The 21,567-nt window shown below is 37.5% G+C and overlaps 1 protein-coding gene across 2 annotated transcripts in view; it reads right to left on the minus strand.

Annotated features, from left to right (window-relative positions):
- The window catches only part of CHM (CHM Rab escort protein), a 236,020-nt gene that overhangs the window by 58,595 nt on the left and 155,858 nt on the right, over positions 1–21,567 (minus strand). For both annotated transcript variants that reach the window (XM_045472794.1, XM_045472793.1), the window contains one exon: positions 13,866–13,962. In XM_045472794.1, coding sequence (XP_045328750.1) covers positions 13,866–13,962 — 97 coding nt within the window. The remainder of the gene's footprint in view (positions 1–13,865; positions 13,963–21,567) is intronic.

Raw genomic sequence — 21,567 nt, forward strand, 5'->3', positions numbered from 1 at the left:
TATTTTTATATTAAAGTTTATTTATTTTGGAGAGTGAGAGTGAGAGAAAAAAACGCATGTGTGGGAGGGGCAGATAGAGAAGGAGAGAATCCCAATCAGGCTCCATGCTGTCACCTCAGAGCCTGACACACGGCTTGATCTCACAACCTTGAGATCATCACCTAAGCCAATATCAAGAGTCAGATGCTCAACCAACTGAACCACCCAGGTGCCCCATCCCTTCAGTTTTAATCTTCGGGTGTCTTTAGGTCTAAAATGAGTGCCTTGTAGGCAGCATATAGATGGGTCTTCCTTTTTAATGCATTCTGTCATGCTATGTCTTTAGACTGTAGCATTTAATCCATTTACAGTTAAAATAATTATTGATAGGTATGTATTTATTGCCATTTGTTACTTCTTTATGGTTGTTTTTGTAGTTCCTTTCCCTCCCTTTCTTCTCCTGCGCTCTTCCCTTGTGAGTTTATGACTTTCTTTAGTGATATGCTTGCATTTCTTTGTCTTTATTTTTTGTGTAACTGCAATAAATTTGGTATGTGGTTATCTTTAGGCTCATACATAACATATTATGCATACAGCACCCTATATGGTGTCATATTTTACATCCTTTTATTTTGTGAGCCCCTTGACTGATTTTTAGAGATGTACTTATTTTTATTGCTTTTGTGCTTCCTAGTTTTCTTAGTTACTTATGATCTTTCTTTCCCATTCAAAGAGTCCCCTTTAACATTGCTTGTAGGGCTGGTTTAGTGGCCATGAGCTCTTTTAGTTTTTGTTTGCCTCAGAAACTCTTTATTTCTCCTTTTCTGGATGATAGCCTTGCTGGAAAAAGTATTCTTGGTTTCAGGTTTTTCCTTTTCAGCACTTTGAATATATCATGCCACTCCCTTCTGGCCTGGAAAGTTTCTGCTAAAATATCCCTTGATAGCCTTACGTGGTTTCCCTTGTTATGTAATGGTCTTCTTTTCTCTTGCATTTCTTAAAAATGTTCATTTATTTTGAAAAAGAGGGAAAGGGAGAGGGAAAGGGAGAAGAAAAGGGAGAGGGAGAGGGGAAGGGAGAGGGAAAGGGAGAGGAGGGAGGGAGGGGGAGAGAGAGACAGAGAAAGAACAAACTAGTGGGGGAAGGGCAGAGAGAAAGAGGGAGAGAATTCCAAGCAGGCTCCACACTCAGCATGGAGCCCTACACGGGGCTCCATCTGACAACCATGAGATCATGACCTGAGCTGAAATCAAGAATTGGACCCTCAACTGACTGAGCCACTCAGGTGCTCCTTTTGCTGCTTTTTAATAAAAAAAATGTTTATTTAAGAGAGAGAGAGAGGGAGAGAAAGAGTGTGTGAGCAGGGGAGGAGAAGAGAGAGAGGTGGAGAGAGAATCCCAAGCAGACTCTGTGCTGTCAAATGCAGTGCCTGATGTGGGGTTCCATCTCAGGAATCATGAGATCATGATCTGAGCCAAAATCAAGAGTTGGGCAATTAGCCGACTGAGCCATGCAGGCACCCCACTCTTGCTGATTTTTAATTTTTTTTTTAAGTTTCTTTTGAGAGGGGGGAGGGGCAGAGGGAGACGGGCATCAAGAGTCAGATGCTTAACTGATGGCGCCACCCAGGCGCCTCTACTATTTTCCATTTTAATTACTATATGTGTTGGTGTGGACCTGCTTGCATTGAATTTGTTGGGGGATCTCTGAGCCTTCTGGATCTGGATGTTTCCTACCTCAGATTATGGAAGTTTTCAGCTATTCTTCTGTCAAACACATTTTATGCTCCTTTTTCTCTCTCTCCTTCTTCTGGGATCCCTGTAATGTAAATGTTATTTTGCCTGATGGAGTCACTGAGTTACCTCAATTTCCATAATTTTTTTTTACTCTCATTTATTTAGGTTGATCCCTTTCCCTTACTCTGTCTTACAGGTCATTAATTCCTTCCTCTGTTTCCTCTAGCCTGCTATTTATCCCATGAAGTATATTTTTAATTTCACTTATTGTGTTGATTCTTCTCTGATTGGTTCTTTTTCATCTGTTAAGGGTCTCACTGATGTCCTCCACTTTTACCTCAAGTCCAGTGAGTACCTTTATGATCATTACTTTAAGTTCTCAATCAGATATATTCCTTATATCCATTTTGCATAGGTGTCTTGCTATGGTTTGGCCATGTTCTTTCATTTGGGACATATTTCTGTCTCCTCATTTTGTCTAACTGTGTCTGTTTCTCTGTGTTAGTAACGGCAGCTATGTCTCTTGCTCTTGAAGGCAACGACCTTATGAAGAAGAGGTTCTATAGTGTTCTGCAGTGCAATGTTCCTTGTTGCCCAGTGCCTGGCACTTCAGGGAGGGGCTCCTATGTGTGTTGCCTATCCCCTTGTTGAGTCCTGGTCTCCCTTTCCTTCAGTCCAGTTGTCTGCAGAGGCTCTCTTTGCATGTTGTATGGTGTTTGGTCCCAGGTGGGTGGGGTGCATTTTCAGAAGGTGTGTGGTCTTCTTGTAAAATGAGACTTGCTGTTGCCATCACTGAAACTGAGTTCCCACAAAACGTGTGGGTCAGAAGACAAGGTGTTGGGTTTGCACAGGTCTTCTGGCAGAGGGGTCCTGCAGCACCCGGACTGAAGGCAAGCCTGACTGGGAAGGGGAGATCCATTGAAATCTGGGTGGTGGGGTGAGGGAGGCTTGGTGTAAGCAAGTTAGGTAGCAAGTGTCATTGCTGTGCTGGTTCTGGTAGGTGGTGGTGTGTTTATGCTGTGGGTGGGGGAGGGAAATGGCGCCTGCCAGGTCCTTTGTTCTTGGAATGCTCTCCCAGTGATCCCTGCTTCTCTGGGCCAAGCTCTGAGATGAGTAATTCTCTCCCTCCCATCTGCCTCAGACATTTTTCTTTCTTTCTTTCTTTCTTTCGTTCTTTCTTTCTTTCTTTCTTTCTTTCTTTCTTTTTTATTTTTATGGATTTTTTTTTTAGCATTTATTTATTATTGAGAGACACAGCATAAGCATGGAAGGGGCAGAGAGAGGGAGACACAGAATCCGAAGCAGGTTCCAGGCTCCAAGCTGTCAGCACAGCGCCCAATGCGGGGCTTGAACTCACGAACTGTGAGATCATGACCTGAACCGAAGTCAGATGCCTAACCAACTGAGCCACCCAGGCGCCCCTGCCTCAGGCCCCTGCCTCAGACATTTTTCAAGCTGCCGTTTCCATACTTTATCTCTGCAGGGTGTTTTTTGTGCTGTCTCCTTAAGAGCAAGGACTCCACTTCCTAATGCTCTCTGGGCTCTCCCAGAATTGAGCACAGTGATTTTTAAAATTCAAAGCTTTAAATCCCACTTGTTGTAAGAACTCACAAAATTCATCCCTTCTTGTTTTTGAAGCCAAATGTTATGGCTATTTGTCTTCCCTGTGCAGGTCCCCTGGTGTGATACTCTGTTTCTCCCCCTTCTCTGCACCACAGTCTCTGTCTCCACCTAGGATGGCCATAGTCTGTTTTATTCTCACACTGTATCTTTGCTTTTCCTACCTTCTTCAATATGGCCTCTTTTCTACCTTTAGTTTGTTCTTCTAGTCTTCAGATTGTTCTCTGGGTTATATATGCTGATGTGTTATCTAGTTGTATTCATTGGATGAGGCAAGCTTAAGATCCTCCTACTCTGTTGTCTTCCCAGCCTCCTCTCCTCTTCTTATACATCATTTTTAAGGGCAAGATCATGCCCCTTATTTTTCTTGAAGGATTCTTTAGATTTTAGAGCACAGTATTTCCTGCATTCAACATTTGTTGCTTGTATTCTTTGTTAATGTTTATTTATTTATTTTAAGAAAGGGAGGTGAGAGCATGGAAGGAGAAGAGAGAGAGGAAGAGAGAGAATCCCAAGCAGGCTCCACACTGTCAGCACAGAGCCTAACATGGGGCTCGATCTCATGAACCATGAGATCATGACCTGAGCCAAAATCAAGAATCAGACACCCAACTGACTGAGCCATCCAGGTGCCCCTTGTTGCTTGTATTCGTAAGTTACATTGCTTTGCTGCTGTATTTTTTTTTAAGTTATTGCTGTTGATTTTCCCTTCCCCATTAAATTTTAAGCTTCCTGAGATCAGAAAGCTTTCTTCATCACTTTCTGTCTCACTTACAAGACCTAAAATAATGTCCTCTACTTATCCCACACTTTAGAAAGAATACTGAATGAACCAAGAAATATACTTGCAACACTTAAAATAAAGGGCTGATATCTGTAATGTTTATATTGCTCTTGTAAGTTGGTAAGAAAAGAATAAGCAGTATAATAAGTGGAAAGAATAAGGGATTCACAAAAGTATAAATATCCAATGTTCAAAAACTTCAACTTCATGAGTTTTTAAAAACAAATTTAAACAAAATATCATTTTCCAAGTTTCAATTTGGCAAAGGAGTTTTGCTAATAACCAGTACTCTTGAGGGTTTGGAGAAACAGACATGCTTGCTTATAAACTACCACTGAATATGTAAATTGATACAACTCTGGGAGGGATACAATTTGACACTATATATGAAAAGCCTTAAAACTCTAGACACTCTAGGACTTCTACTTCCAGAACGACTGATTAAAAGGTACTTTTTCCTCTTCCTCCTGCTAAGGCATAGATAAAAATCTTGGACATAATACATAAAACAAACATAAGATGACTCTGAGAGGTATACAGAAGAAAGGAGGCTAGCTAGGGACCTTTGGATGAAAGAAACAAAATAGCAGAGTTCCCTGGGTTTTCTTCTTGCTTCATATAGCCCAGACTGGTTACTAGTGAAACTAGCAACCCAGAAACATCAATGGGTTCAGATAAAAAAAAAAAAAATCCCAGTAAAAGTGTTCTCTCTAGTCAAGGATCAATAAAGAAGCCACCTAGTAAAAGAAAAAACTTTTAGACAGCTATTACTCTACTCCACTCAACCACCACACACACACACACACACACACACACACACACACACACACACACACCTTAACCCTCTACACTCACCATTAAAGGCTGAAGAAGGAGTCTAGACTTCCACTCCACACCAGCTTATAATGAAGTTGTCTCAACCGCCCCATTGGGGGAGGATATCAAAAAAGGCCAAGTAAGGAGCCAAAACCTTCATTCTCACCAAGAGTAACAACAGTCTTCATCCTCTGCAGTGTCAGTAGAGACCATGGCAGGATGCTGGATTTCAACCCTTCCCCAGCAGTAATGAGGCACCACTGACACCACCAATGGTGTGGTGTCAGTGGAAGTCTAATGGAGAGTGTGGTCTCCCACCACTCCCTGAATAATGAGGTCATACCCCTCTCCTGATTGTGTCAATGAAGACCATGTGGGGAACAACAAGTAACAAGGTATTCCTGTGTTCTTTCTAGCCAGGGTGAAATCAGTTAGAGGCCTAGTGGAGAGCCTACAATATAATCACTCTGCAGTAATGAGGAAATTCTCCAACCTCCAGGTTCCAGCAGAGGGCAAGTGAGGAACTGGGACTTACATTTCCCTGACAGTAAAAAGGTGGCACTCCCTTTATCCACCAGAGCAATGTCAGAGGGCTCCTACTAAAACAGAATAAGATCCAAGTCCCATTACAGAATAATAAAAATGCCCAGGTATCAATCCAAAACTACTCATTATACCAAAAAACAGGAAAACCTGAACTTGACTGCAAAAAGACAATCAATGACAGATGCCAACATGACACAGCTGATGGAGTTAAACAAGATTCAATGCAGCCATCATAAAAATGCATCAGTGAGCAATTACAAACCTGCTGGAAAAAAATGAAACAACAGAAAGTCCCTGCAAAGAAATAGAAAGTCTCAGCAAATAGGAGATTTAAAGGAGAACTGGAAATTTTTAATCTGAAAAATACACAAATTAAATTAAAAAACCATCAATGGATGGCTCAACAGAATGGAATGGACAAAGGAAAAAATTAGTCAACTTGAAATGATGCAATGCAAAATGAAAGAAAATAGCCTACATAAAAATGAACAGAAAAACACATACTTTGGGCTCTTCTTGCTCTTTGTACTATCTTATTATTATTACTACTTTGGCTATATTCCTTTGTATAATCCACTGTCCCTAGCATGATAAATTCCTCTTAACAGGTATAATAAATATTTTTGAATAAAGAAATAGAGCCTCAGAGACATGTGGAACTATAGTGAAAGATCTAATAGTCATGTTACACGAGGAAAAAGAGGGTAAGACTGGAAAGTATTTGGAGAAGTAAAGGATGAACACTTCCTGAATTTGGCAAAAGAAACCTGCAAATTCAGGAAGCTGTACAAATCTCAAATAGAGTAATTCCAAAGAAATCTATGCCAAGATACATTATATTAAAACTTACAACAATTAAAGACTAAGAAGAAAATCTGGAAAGCAGCCTGAGGGGAAAAAGAACCACATTATCTATATGGGAAAAACCATTCAAATAATAGCAGATTTTTCATTAGAAACCATGGAGGCCAGAAAGAAGTACAGCTTACCATGGACAACTACTAAGTAATAAATAGGAATGTACTATTGATACATGCAACAATTTAGATGAATCTTAAAATTACAGTGAGTAAAAAAAAAAAAAAATCAGTCTCAAAAGATTAACCTATTGTATGACTCATTCTAAATGACACCATCAAAATGACAAAATTACTAAGATAGAAAACACATTAGTGGTTTCCAGGGATTAGGTGCCCAGTGTGGGGAGGGAGAGATACAGCTATGGCTACAAAAGGGTAATGTTAGGAATCATTGTGGGATGGTCACAAGCATCTACACAGGTGATAAAATTGCATACACACATTATAACAATGTCAATTTCCTGGTTTTGATATTGTACTGTAATTTGATAAAATATAACTATTGGAAGAAACTGAGTGAAGGGTACATGGGACTTCTCTGTAATATCTTTGCAAATACCTATGGGTCTGTAACTTCAAAATAAAAAAAGCCTACATACTTTGACCCAATAATTCCACTCAAAAGTTTTTAAAAATTAATGTAATTTCACAAATATTTATTTGGCCAGCTGTTTTTTTTCTAGGACTATGATGTAAAAATTTTCACTTAATCTCAATAGCATGATATTAAAGATGGCATACCCACAATCACTGAAAATATCAAAGACATACAAAAAAATTCTGTTGTATTAAGTATTTTTGAAAAGTAGATTATAAAATATATAAAATAGTACTGGATACTTATGGAACATATATATGTATATACATATAAAAAAACAAGGTAGGGGCGCCTGGGTGGCGCAGTCGGTTAAGCGTCCGACTTCAGCCAGGTCATGATCTCGCGGTCCATGAGTTCGAGCCCCGCGTCGGGCTCTGGGCTGATGGCTCGGAGCCTGGAGCCTGTTTCCGATTCTGTGTCTCCCTCTCTCTCTGCCCCTCCCCTGTTCATGCTCTGTCTCTCTCTGTCCCAAAAATAAAATAAACGTTGAAAAAAAAAATTAAAAAAAAAAAAACAAAAAAAACAAGGTAAACACATACCAAGTGTTTGTCATCTATAGGATTATAGTAATTTTACTTTCCTTTTTTAAACTGTCAATAATTAATATTGTTAGACTGGAGATACAAAAGTACTTCACATAGAGAAATAATTTATAAAAATAAATTTACAAAAGATATTCAAAACATAAAATAAATGTAATTCAGAAAATCAAAAATGAATGTAGTTTTATATTTAAGATACTAATAAAGATAAAAAAGACATGACAAAAAACTGGTAAAAGTAATAGGGAAAAATAATAACGGTAACTGTCATGGTAAAGATTTACTTATATCACAAATCACTATAAAAGGGGGAAAACCATGAGTAAGCTACTCCCCAAATGGAAATTTAAGATTACAACAAGAAGGGCAAAGTTTTCTTCACTCTGCCTACTAACAAGAAGCTCCCACTCCTCTCTGTTTAACGACATTTTGACATTTTTTAGTAAGCAGTAGTTCTACAACTGAAGACATTGTCATGTTTTCATTAACTATGCCAAACCAGATTAGTCTTCTGCTTCTCATAATTCATGTAACAGTTTGAAGAAAAATTAATATAAGTTTACAAAATTTTTAAGATACTGTTTCTTCCCTCCTATGAATCTCTCCAGTCTGCTGTTTGTTGGTACCACTCTTTTGGTACTTTCATATTCTGCCTCTTACAGAGACTTTTCTGTTTGTCTTATCTGTCCCACTAGATTGTGAGTACCCTAAGGTCAGACCTATGTTGTACTCAACTACACCTATCCTGAAATGTCTATTAGAGTACACTGCACACAGTCAATAGTGTCTTGCTCTATTAGGTGTCTAATAAGATTATGAACATTTCAAATTAGGGATGCCACTGTGTGCTTCTTTGTAATCACTACAGTACACAATTTAGATCTAGGCATAATGACATCTAATGTATCCTTGCTGGTTTCTACTTACTGAAACATCTTTACAAAATATGTGGTAGAAGGCATGATATCTGAACAGTGTTAGAGACAAAAATTTTGATACATATTAGTAAAAGAAATGAAAGTACTATGTAACTTTAGACTCATAAAAACGTTAAGTTGATCATTTACATATGGTAGAAGATAAGAAACTGGATTAAGAATTCTAAGGAAAATCAAAGAAGAAAACCAGTAGTAGTAAAAAAAATTTTTTTGAAAGTATGTTTGTAATAAGCATAAGTAAAATTACAAAACGAACTGGAATGTCACAGAAACTCACTGGAGAACTTAAAAATGGGGCCTATGAAGATTTAGGTACAAAACTAACTAGAGGCAAGGGGAAGGTATAGAATGACTTATTGTATGAATATAAAGTATGTGAACAAAAAGTGTGTGAATAAAAAAAAAAAATATGGTCAATAGCTAGACCAAAACACACCTAGGATCTAGCTTACTTTATTTGAATTTGTTTTGGTGTCGTTTTTAATCTCCCCCAATTTTTTTTTTTGTATTTTATTAATACTTTTCTTCCTCCAAAATGAAGATAGGAAGGAATCCACCTCAAAAGAAAGAACAAGAAAAAATGACAGCCAGGGACTTAATCAACATAGATATAAGCAAGATGTCTGAGCCAGAATTTAGAATCTCGATGATAAGAATACTGGCTAGGGTTGAAAAAAATGCATTGAAATAAATCTGGTCAGGACAAAAGTAAAAATGCAATAAATGAGATGCAATCTAGAATGGATGCCACGACAGGAAGGATGGATGAATCAGAGCAGCGAATCAACAATATACAAGAGACACTTATAGAGAATAATGAAGCAGAAAAAAGGGGGGGGGGATAGGCAAAAGAGCATGATATAAGAATTAGAGAACTCAGTGACTCATTAAAAAGGAATAACATCAGAATCATAGGGGTCCAAGAAGATGAATAGAGAGTAAAAGGGGTAGAAGCTGTATATGAGCAAATCATACTGGAAAACTTTCCTAACCTGCGGAAAGACACAGATAAAAAAAATCCAGGAAGCACAGAGAACTCCCATTACATTAAACAAAAACCGACCATTAACAAGGGAAATCATAGTCAAATTCACAAAATACACAGACAAGGAGAGAATTATGAAAGCAGCAAGGGAAGAAAGTCCTTAACCTATAAGGGAAGAGAGAACAGATCTGCAGAACATGTATCCACAAAGTGTGGCAGGCTGGAATGGAGTGGCAGGATATATTTAACATGCTGAATCAGAAAAATATGCAACCAAGAATTCTTTATCCAGCAAGACTGTCATTCAAAGTGGAAGGAGAGATAAAAACTTTCCCAAACAAAAACTAGAGTTCATAATCACTAAACCAGCCCTGCAAGAAATTTTAAGGGGGACTCGCTGAGAGGAGAACAGCAAAACCAAAACAAATAAGAAAAAAAGTCACAAAGACTAGAAAGGACCAAAGAACACTAACAGAAACACCAACTCTACAAGCAACACAATGGCAATAAGTCCATATATTTCAGTACTCGCTCTAAATGTCAATGGACTAAATGCTTCAATCAAAAGACATAGGGTAACATTATGGATAAGAAAACAATATCCAACTATATGCTGTTTACAAGAAGATCATCTAAACAGAAAATCTACAAGGAAACAATGGCTTTAATGACACATGGGACTGGGTGGACTTAACAGATATATTCAGAACATTTCATCCTAAAGCAGAATATACATTCTTCTTGAGTGCACATGGAACATTTTCCAGAATAGATCACATAGTGAGAAACGAGCCCTCAACAAGTACAAAAACATCAAGATCATACCACGCATATTTTCAAACCACAGTGGTATAAAACTCAAAATCAACCACAAGAAACAATTTCGAGAGACAACAAATACTGGAAGACTAAAGAACATCTTACCAAAAATGAATGCGCAAACCAAGAAGTTAAAGAGGAAATTAAAAAGTACATGGAAGCCAATGAAAATGAAAATACCATAGCCCAAAACCTCTGGGATTCAGCAAAGGTGGTAATAAGAGGAAAGTATATACGAATCCAGGCCTTCTAAAGAAGGAAGAAAGGTCTCAAATACAGAATCTAATCCACAACCTTAAAGAGCTGCAAAAGAACAGCATATAAAACCCCAAACCAACAAAAGACAGGAAAATACAGATTAGAGCAGAAATCAATGCTATTGAAACCCAAAGCAAATAAACAAATAAATAAACAAAACCAGTAGAACAGCTCAATGAAACCAGAAACTGGATCTTTGAAAGAATTAACAAAATTGATAAACACCTAGGCAGATTAATCAAAAAGAAAAAGGACTCAAATAAATAAAATCAAGAGTTAAAGATGAGAGATCACAAACACTGCATAAATACAAACAATAATAAGAGAATATTATGAGCAATTATATGCCAATAAATTGGGCAATCTAGAAGAAAAGGACAAAATCCTGGAAACATAAACTACCAGAGCTGAAACAAGAAGAAATAGATAATTTGAACAGAAATTTAATTAGTAATCAAAAATCTCCCAAAAAACAAGAGCCCATGGCTGGATAGCTTTCCAGGAGAATTCTACAAAACATTTAAAGAAGAGTTAACACCTGTGTTTTTGAAGCTGTTCCAAAAAATAGAAACAGAAGGAAAATATCCAAACTCATTCTATGGCACCAGCATTACCTTGATTCCAAAACCAGAGAAAGACCCCACTCAAAAAGGAGAACTAGAGATCAATTTCCCTGATGAACATGGATGCAAAAATTTTCAACAAGATATCAGCCAACCGGATCCAACAATACATTAAATGAATTATTTGCCACGATCAAGTGGGATTTATAATGGGATGAAAGGCTGGTTCAGTATCTGCAAATCAATCAATGTGATACATCACAGTAATAAAAGAAAGGACAAGAACCACATGATCCTTTCAATAGATGCAGAGAAAGCATTTGACAAAATACAGCATCCTTTCTCGATAAAAACCCTCAAGAAAGTAGGGATAGAAGGACCATAACTCAAGATCACAAAAGCCACATACGAGAGACCCATTGCTACTATCATCCTCAATGGGGAAAAGCAGAGCTTTTCCCCCAAGGTCAGGAATATGACAGGGATGTCCACTCTTGCCAGTGTTATTCAACATAGTATTGGAAGTCCTAACCTCAGTAATCAGAGAACACAAAGAAATAAAAGGCATCCAAATTGGCAAGGAGGAAGTCAAACTTTCACTCTTCACAGATAACATGATACTCTATATGGAAAACCCACAAGATTCCACCAAAAAAATGCTAGAAATGATTCATGAATTCAGCAAAGTCACAGAATATAAAATCAATGCACAGAAAGCAGTTGCATTTCTATACACCAATAACGAAGCAATAGAAAGAGAAATCAAGGAATCTATCCCATTGACAATTGCACCAAAAACTATAAAATACCAAGGAATAAATCTAAGCAAAGAGGTGAAAAATCTATACCATGAAAAATATAGAAAGCTTATGAAAGAAAATGAAGAAGACACAAAAAAAATGGAAAATTATTCAATGCTCCTGGATAGGAAGAACAAATATTGTTAAAATGTCAATACTACCCAAAGCAATCTACATATTTAATGCAATCCCTATCAAAATAACCCCAACATTCTTCACAGAGCTAGAATAAATAATCCGAAAATTTTATGGAACCAGAAAAGACCCCACATAGCCAAAGCAATCCTGAAAAAGAAAACCAAAGCAGGAGGAATCACAATTCCAGACTTCAAGCTGTATTACAAAGGTGTAATCACCAGGACAGTATGGTAGTGGCACAACAGACACTCAGATCAATGGAACATAATAGAGAACCCAGAAATGGACCCACAAACGTATGGCCAACTAATCTTTGACAAAGCAGGAAACAATATTCAATGGAATAAAGACAGTCTCTTCAGCAAGTGGTGCTGGGAAAAGTGGACAGCGACATGCAAAAGAATGAACCTGAACTACTTTCTTACACCAAACACAAAAATAAACTGAAAATGAATAAAACGCCTAAACGTAAGACAGGAAGCCATCAAAATCCTAGAGGAGAAAGCAGGCAAAAATCTATTTGACCTCAGTCATAGCAATTCTTACTTGACACGTTTCTGGAGGCAAGGGAAACAAAAGCAAAAATGAACTATTGGGACCTCATCAAGATAAAAAGCTTTTTCACAATGAAGGAAACAGTCAGCAAAACTAAAAGGCAACTGCAACGGAATGGAAAAAGATAATTTGCAAATGACATATCAGATAAAAGGTAAGTATGCAAAATCTGTAAACAACTTATCAAACTCGACACCCAAAAAACAAATAATCCAGTTAATAAATGTACAGAAGGCATGAATAGACACTTCCAAAGAAGACATCCAGATGGCTAACAGGCACATGAAAAAATGCTCAACATCACTCATCATGAGGGAAATACAAATCAAAACCAAAATGAGTTACCACCTCACACCAGTCAGAATAGCTAAAATTAACAACTCAGGCAACAACAGATGTTGGTGAGGATGTGGAGAAAGGGGAACTCTTTTGCACTGGTGGGAATGCAAACGGGTGCAGCCACTCTGGAAAGCAACATGGAGATTCCTCAAAAAGTTAAAAAATACAATTACCCTATGACCGTGCAATGGCACCACTAGGTTTTTATCCAAAGGAAAAAGGAGTGCTGCTTCGAAGGGACACATGCACCCCAATGTTTATAGCAGGGCTATTGACAATAGCCAAAGTATGGAAAGAGCCCAAATATCCATCCACAGATGAAAGGATAAAGAAGATGTGGTACATATATACAACGGAACATTACTCAGCAATCAAAAAGAATGAAATCTTGTCATTTCCAATAATGTGGATGGAAGTGGAGGGTATTATGCTAAGTGAAATTAGAGAAATACAAATATCATATGACTTTACTCGTGTGGGATTTAAGACACAGAACAGATGAACATAGGGGAAGGGAAGCAAAAATAATATAAAAACAGGGAGGTGGAAAACATAAGAGACTCTTAAATATAGAGAACAAACAGGGTTGCTGGAAGGGTTTTGGGTGGGGGGATGGCTAGATGGGTAAGGGGCATCAGGAAGACACTTGTTGGGATAAGCACTGGGTGTTATATGTAGGGGATGAAATCATTATTGCACTATATGCTAACTAACTTGGATGTATATTTATATATACATGTGTGTATATATATATGTGTGTGTGTATATATATACACACATTGCCTATATACATATATATACATTGCCTATATACATATATATACATTGCCTATATACATATATATACATTGCCTATATATATATATATATATATATATATATATATATAGCAAAACTATAATCAGAACCCAGACAACTTTATCAATGGTTGTCGTCCCCCTTTACTCCCAAAACAAACACATAAGACAACCAGATTCTACTGTGCTCACATGTGCCTTTCATGCATGTCATTGTTGAGGAACATAACTCAATGACCCGAACAGCAAAAGTTCCTGTCTCCACTGCTGGCACTGTCAAAATGGAAATCTGAAAAGTAGAAATAAAATATTAGACATAAGGGGTAGATCTCATTTTCATTCTTCTATCATTAGAGTTTAGTTAACTCTCAAATTATCTTTTTTTCAAACTCCATGATGTTTGAAAAAATTTAGCTTGTAAAGGTTTTAGAACAGAATTTGAAACATGTAACATATACATGTGCCTGAATGTCCAATTTCTGCATTATTTATATACTTATATATCACATATGTTGCATTCATATAATTCATGGACAAGAAATGTTTCAAATATCTTTAATATTTGTTAAATTCTTCACATATTATTTTCAAAGGATTAAATTATGACTCATTACTTCTGAATTATATGCACTTCAGTATTTGAAAACAGATCATATTAATTTTGATTATTCATAATGGCTAAAAGCAGTAGGTATAAAGTGTTAAAATTTAAAAATGTTACAAATCTGAAAGATATTGAAATGAGCAAATATGTCAACAGTGTAGCCAAACATATACCAAAATGTTTCCAAATGAATGTCTTTAATTTAAGGATTCCAGCACTAAAACTAGAAACCCAGAATTTAAAGTAAAATGGAAAATTATTTTAAAATAATGTTTATTGGGGTACCTCAGTTGGTTGGGCACCCGACTATGGATTTTGGCTCAGGTCATGATGTCACGGTTTGTGAGACTGACTGACTACATCCGGCTCTGTGCTGGTAGAGGGGAGCCTGCTTAGGATACTCTCTCTCTCCCTCTGTCTCTGCCCTTCCCTTGCTAGGGCTCTCTCTCTCTCTCAAAATAAATAAATAAATATTTAAAGTATTAATTAATTAATGTTTATTGATATGCAGTATGCTGATATGCTATAGGCACTACTAATATATTGCATGGCCTTATAATTAAAATGACAATCAGGTCAATGTTTCTCTATAAAACCAAAAGTTTCAATATTAATTCTCAATTTAATCTTCAATCTGAGAAAACTATATTCTCTCATATATAAAACACTTGTCAAAATGTGAAGCCCAATTTACACTTTTACCTGTGAGCACTATGCTTAGATTTTGACTAACGATGTCACATTGATAGCCAATACAGGAAATGCCTACAAGTTCTCAAAACAGATATTCTTTTGAAAACCATGAATATTCTACTATCACATTACTTAGAAGTACATTTTTGGGCTTAAGATGTCCCCAAAACTGTGTTCTCCATATTCCTCTTAACGCCCTTTTGCTGCTGGATGTCCATGACACAAAATGTACTTTAAAGAGAGAGGAACCAGTAAAACATGTATCTAATGTATAATAATTATCAAATGATTATGAGTAAAAACGTTTAAAGCCAGAAAGGTATTGTAGGAACTGCACCAACATTCAGGCATAGCACATTTTATTGTGCTTTGCTTTATTACACTTTGCAAATACTGCATTTTTTTTTTTTTTTTTACAAATATGAAGGTCTGTGGCAACTGTGCATTGAGCAAATCTACTGGTACCATTTTTCCAACAACATTTTGCTTACTTAATATCTCTAATTCACATTTTGGTAATTCTCACAATATTTCAAACTTTTTTATTATATTTTTTATGGTTACGTATGATCAGTGATCTTTGATGTCACTATTGTAATTGTTTAGGGGTTCCATGAACTAAGCCCATACATATAGAACCGCAAATTTCATTGATAAATGCTTTGTGTACTCCAACTGCTTCACCAGCCAATGTTCCCCAGTCTCTACCCTCTCCTCAAGCCTCCCTATTCCCTAAGACACAATAATACTGAAATTAGGCAAATTATTAACTCTATAATGGCCTCTAAGTATTCTAGTGAAAGAAAGAGTTGCACATCTCATACTTTAAATCAAAAGCTAGAAATAATTAAGCTTATTTCTAAGTGAAAAAGGGATGTTGAAAGCCAAGACAGACCAAAAGCTAGGCCTCTTGTACTGAACAGCCAAGTTGCAAATGCAGAGGAAAAGTTCTTGAAGGAAGTAAAAGGTGTTACTCAACATAAGAATGTAAGAAAGGTAAAGAGATAGATTGTTGATATGGAGAAAGTTTCAGTGGTCTGGATCAAAATGGCTACCACATTCCCTTAAGCCAAAGTCTAATTCAGAGCAAGGCCCTAACTCTCTTTAATTCTATGAAGGCTGAGAGAAGTGAGAAAGTTACAGAAAAGTGTGAAGCTAGCCAAGTTTGGTTCAGAAGGCTTAAGGAAGGAAGCCATCTCCGTAACATAAAAGTGCAAGGTGAAGATGATGGAGAAGTAGGAGGACCGGGATTTTCTTTGTCCATTAAACATAGCTGTTTTGAGGTCAGATCACTTGGAAAACCCAGGAAATTGATCTGTGGAGCAGCAGAAGGATCTCCACAGTTGGACGGTGGACAGCTTAGCAGGAGTGAGGTGCGTGGATATGAAATGAGGGAAATAAACCAGCATAGCCACAGAGGGGAGGGAACCCTTTCTGTGGAGAGACAAAAGGGAGAGAAAGAAAGAGGGGTTGTGAAATTATGGCATCGAGTTAGCACAAGAGGAAAACCTCTACGGACTATGGAGGGGGGAATGAGAAGTACGGAGAGTGTCAGTTCTTTTTCGTACATAACCTTAGGAGCTGAAACTCAAAGGTTTTGGAAGTGCATGACTTTCTCGAGAGTAGAGCAATGGCACACACTCCTGGGGAGTGGGTAGCTGGCCCTGGAGTGCACAGCATGGTGTAACGATCTCCAGGGTGCACTGGGAAAGAATAGTACCCTTCCTGGATTATTTGGAAACAGGTTTTATTGCCTCCCCAAGGACAAAATACTCTGCAGGTGCCAGCCAAAGGCCTTTCAGCAGTAGGATCCCTGGAGGAGGGGAGTGGGTCTGGATTTGCACCATTCGGGGTCCATTAAGACTTCAGGATTTGAATCCCATCAGAGTGCCAAGGGGAAGCCACAGGAGAATAATGGTGCAGGGCAAGCTGACTGCCCTCGCTATTCAGTGAGGGCTGCCTGCACAGCAGGGGGTGAGAGCCCAGTCGGGAGGAGAGATTGGGGTGACGGAAATTTTCCTAACACCAACACAGTGGGACTTAAGAGAGTAGCACAGCGGTCACCAGTGGAGGCAGTACACGCTTAGAACAAACCCTACCCCTCCGTGCCTAGCAAATGCTCACTTACTAGAGCAAGACTAACTTACTCAATGTAGACAGACTCTCCTCCAGACCAACACAGTCACCAGCCTCAGGCACCAACAGACAACCTTTTATTTTTTTCTTTTTTCTTTCTTGCTTTCCTCCCTCTCTGTTTTCTTTTCGAATCAGGTTTATAGTTTCTGATTTGTTTTTTGTCATATCTATCTATCTACACATATATACACTACCTAGCTATCTATCTACACATACATACACACACACAGACATATATATTTTTTGATCAGGCTTTTTAATTCTACTCGGGTTCCATCTTTTCTCTTTTCTTTTGCTTTTTTTCTTCTTTCTTTTCCTTTCTCTTTCTTCGGAATCAACCTTATAGGTTTTAATTCTCTATTTGGTTTTCTTTTCTCCCCTTTCATTGTTCTCTTTTTATAGCATCAGGCTCCCCCCACCTCCTTTTTTTTCCAGGGTTACTTCAACAAAGAAATCAAAGCACACCTAGTTAAAGGTCCAAACACTCCATCATTGCAAGCAAGGAGGAGCTCTGCAGAGGACTGATCAGTGGGACTGGGCAGCCAGAACCCAACAGCAGAGTACATGCAACATACAACAGAAGTACTTCCTGGAGTGCCAGGCCTGGACATTGTATGGTCCCTTTTTAATATAGCAGTAGTATCAGGTGAAGGACACATAAAAAGTTTTTAAAACACATAAAAGACAGACCGCCAGAATGACAAGATAGAGGAATTCTCCCCAAAAGGAAGGTCAAGAAGAAATCACAGCCAGAGAATTGCTCAAAACAGATATACACAATACATATGAACAAGAATTTAGAACAACAGTCATAATACTAATAGCTGGGCTTGAAAAAGGCTTAGAAGACAGCAGAGAAACCCCTGCTACAGAGATCAAAGACCTAATAACTTGTTAGGATGTATTTTTAAAATGCTATATCTAGAACCTAACCAAAAAGGTAAAAGATCTGTATGCGGAAAACTATAGAAAGGTTATGAAAGACATTGAAGAAGACACAAAAAAATAGAAAAATATTCCATGCTCATTGGAAGAACAAAAATTGTTAAACAAATTACTACCCAAAGCAATCTATACACATTCAATACAATCCCTATCAAAATAACACCAGCATCTTCACAGAGGTAGAACAAACAATCCTAAAATTTGTATGGAACCACAAAAGACCCCAAATAGCCAAAGTAATGTTGAAAATGAAAACCACAGCTGGAGGTATCACAACTCCAGACTTTAAGATGTATTACAAAGCTATAATCATCAAGACAGTATGGTATTGCCACAAAAACAGATACCTAGACCAATGGAATAGAGAACCTAAAAATGGACCCACAAATATATGGCCAACTAATCTCTGACAAAGCAGGAAAGAGTATCCAATGGAAAAAAAAAGATAGTCTCTTTAGCAAATGGTGTTGGGAGAACTGGACAGCAACATGCAGAAGAATGAAACTGGACCACTTTCTTACACCATACAAAAAGTAAATTCAAAATGGATGAAAGACCTAAAATGTGAGACAGAAAACCATCAAAATCCTACAGGAGAAAACAGGCAGCAACCTCTTTGACCTCGACCTCAGGTCATGTCTCCAAAATCAAGGGAAATAAAAACAAAAATGAACTATTGGGACCTCATCAATATAAAAAGCTTCTGCACAGCTAAGGAAACAATCAATAAAACTAAAAGGCATCTTATGGAATGGGAGAAGATATTTGAAAATGACATAATGGATAAAGGGTTAGTGTCAAAAATAACTTATCAAATTCAACACCCATAAAACAGATAATCTAGTGAAGAATGGGTAGAAGACATTAATAGACATTTTCCAAAGAATACATACAGACGGCCAACAGACACATGAAAAGATGTCCAAATCACTCATCATCAGGGAAATACAAATCAAAACTGCAATGAGATACCACCTCACACGTGTCAGAAACGATAAAATTAACACAGGGAACAACAAATGTTGGTGAGGATGTGGAGATAGGGGAACCCTTTTGCATAAGAAATTCTTAAATACAGAGAACAAACTGAGGGTTCCTGTAGGGGAGGTGGGTGGGGGGGATGGATTAAATGGGTGATGGGTATTAAGGAAGGCACTTGTTGGGATGAATACTGGGTGTCCTATATAAGAGATGAATCACTGGGCTCTACTCCTGAAGCCAAAAGTACACTGTATGTTAACTAACTTGAATTTAAACTTTTTAAAAAAGTGCAAGGTGAAACTGCAAGTACTGATAAAGAAGCTGCAGCAAGTTATCCAGAAGATGTAACTAAGATAATTCATGAAGGTGATTACACTACAGTACCGATTTTCCAGATATTGAATAGCATTCTATTGGAAGAAGATGTCATCTAGGACTTTCATTGCTACAGAAGAGAAGTCAACATCTGGCTTTAAAGCTTCAAAGGACAGGCTGACTCTCTTGTTAAAGGCTAATGTAGCTGGTGACTTTAAGTTGAAGCCAATGCTCATTTATCATTCTAGTAATCCTAGGGCCTTTAAGAATTATTTTAAATCTATTCTCCCTCTGCTCTGTAAATGGAACAAGAAAGCCTGGATGATACAACATAGTTTACTGAGTATTTTATGCCCACTGTTGAGACCTACTACTCAGAAAAAAGATTCCTTTCAAAATATGACTGCTCATTGACAAAGAACCTGGTCACCCAAGAGCTCTGATGGAGATGTACAACAAGATTAATGTTGTTTTCATGCTTGCTAACACATTTTGCAGAATAAATATCTCAATGCCAGGGGCTCGTTGTTTAGCCAATTCAAAGAATGAGGAGGTGGACACAGAATAAAATGAGCAGCAGGCAAAAGTTTATCAGAGTGTAAGATCAGAAGGTAAGAATAGTATGAAAGATCTCTCTACAGAGAGGGGGCATCTGAAAGTGAATACCCCTGAGTATAAGCAAGCAACTTTATTTTATAGGGTTTTGGTCTGTTCCTCCTCTTCTTTTTGGTTTCTTTTTAGGAAAAAAAAAAGATACCTGTTGGTGATGAGTTGTTTATTCCTCAGGGAAACATGAAGGAGGAGTAGGTGGTATTTGTTACATTCTTAAGAAAAACTTTACGCCTGAGGGAGTTTTTCTCATGGATGTTTCCAGCATTGTTTTAAAAGATGTGGCTTTGCTCCCTGGGATCTTCAAGTCCTAGCCTCTCCCTTTCTACATACTCAATCCTATCTTTACCTATCAAACATCTTTTCTGCAGTACATGGATCCACAAGGAATTTTGACTTTCAAGTCTTATTATGTAAGAAATGCATTTTGTCAAACTATACCTGCCATAGACAGTGATTCCCTTGATGGATGTGGGCAAAGTAATTTGAAAACCTTCGGGAAAGGATTCACCATTTAAGATGCCATTGAGAACACTCATCATTCACAGGAAGAGTTCAAAATATCAACATTAACAGGAGTTTGGAGAAAGTTGATTCCAGCCCTCATGAATGAATTTCAGGGTTCAAGTCTTCAGTGGAGGAGTCTGCAGTGGAACTGCAGATGTGGTGGACACAGCAAGAGAACTAGAACTAGAGGTGGAGTCTGAAGAAGTAACTAAATGGCTACAATCTCATGATAAAGCTTTAACAACAGAGGAGTTGCTTCTTATGGATGAGCAAAGAAAGTAGTTCTTGAGATGGAATCTACTTCTGACAAAGATGGTGTGAAGATTGTTGAAATGACAACAAAGGATTTACATACTACATAAACTTAGTTGATAAAGCAGCAACAAATTTTGATAGGATTGACTCCAATTTTCAAAGAACGTCTATGGTGGGTAAAATGCTATCAAACAGCATTGTATGCTACAGAGAAACCATTCATAAAAGAAGAGTCAATTGATGCAGCAAGGTTTATTGTTGTCTCATTTTAAGAAATTGTCACTGCCACCCAAACCTTTAGTAACCACCACCCTGATCAGTCAGTAGCCATCAACATCAAGGCAAAACCCTCCACCAGCAAAAGGATTAGAACTCACTGAAAGCTCAGATGATAGTTGGGATTGTTTAGAAATAAAGTATTTTTAAGGTAAGTACATTTTTTTATACATAATGCTATACTGAACACTTAATAGGCCACAGTATAGTGTAAACATAATTTTATATGAACTGAGAAACTAAAAAAAAAAAAAAATCATTTGACTTGCTTTATTGTGACATTCACTTTACTGCGGTGGTCTAGAACTGGACTCACAAAACCTTTGAGGTATGCCTATATTTGTTTTGTTTCCTACAACCATAATGTCTAATTTTTTAAAAATTTAAATACAATCAGTAACCCCGACCACAGTACCTTCTGCGCCTTGAACTCTGAGAAGGTAACTGTCTTAAAACTCATAGAGATTAGGAAAAGCCATCAAAAGGGAATACCCTCAACTCTCTAGTACCACTTTCATAAAATTTACCTAGACTTACACCTATCCTTCCTCTCTTTAAGGTTCATCACATATG

The sequence above is a fragment of the Leopardus geoffroyi genome, chromosome X (genome assembly GCF_018350155.1).
Source record: "Leopardus geoffroyi isolate Oge1 chromosome X, O.geoffroyi_Oge1_pat1.0, whole genome shotgun sequence".
NCBI classification, from domain to species: Eukaryota; Metazoa; Chordata; class Mammalia; order Carnivora; family Felidae; genus Leopardus; species Leopardus geoffroyi.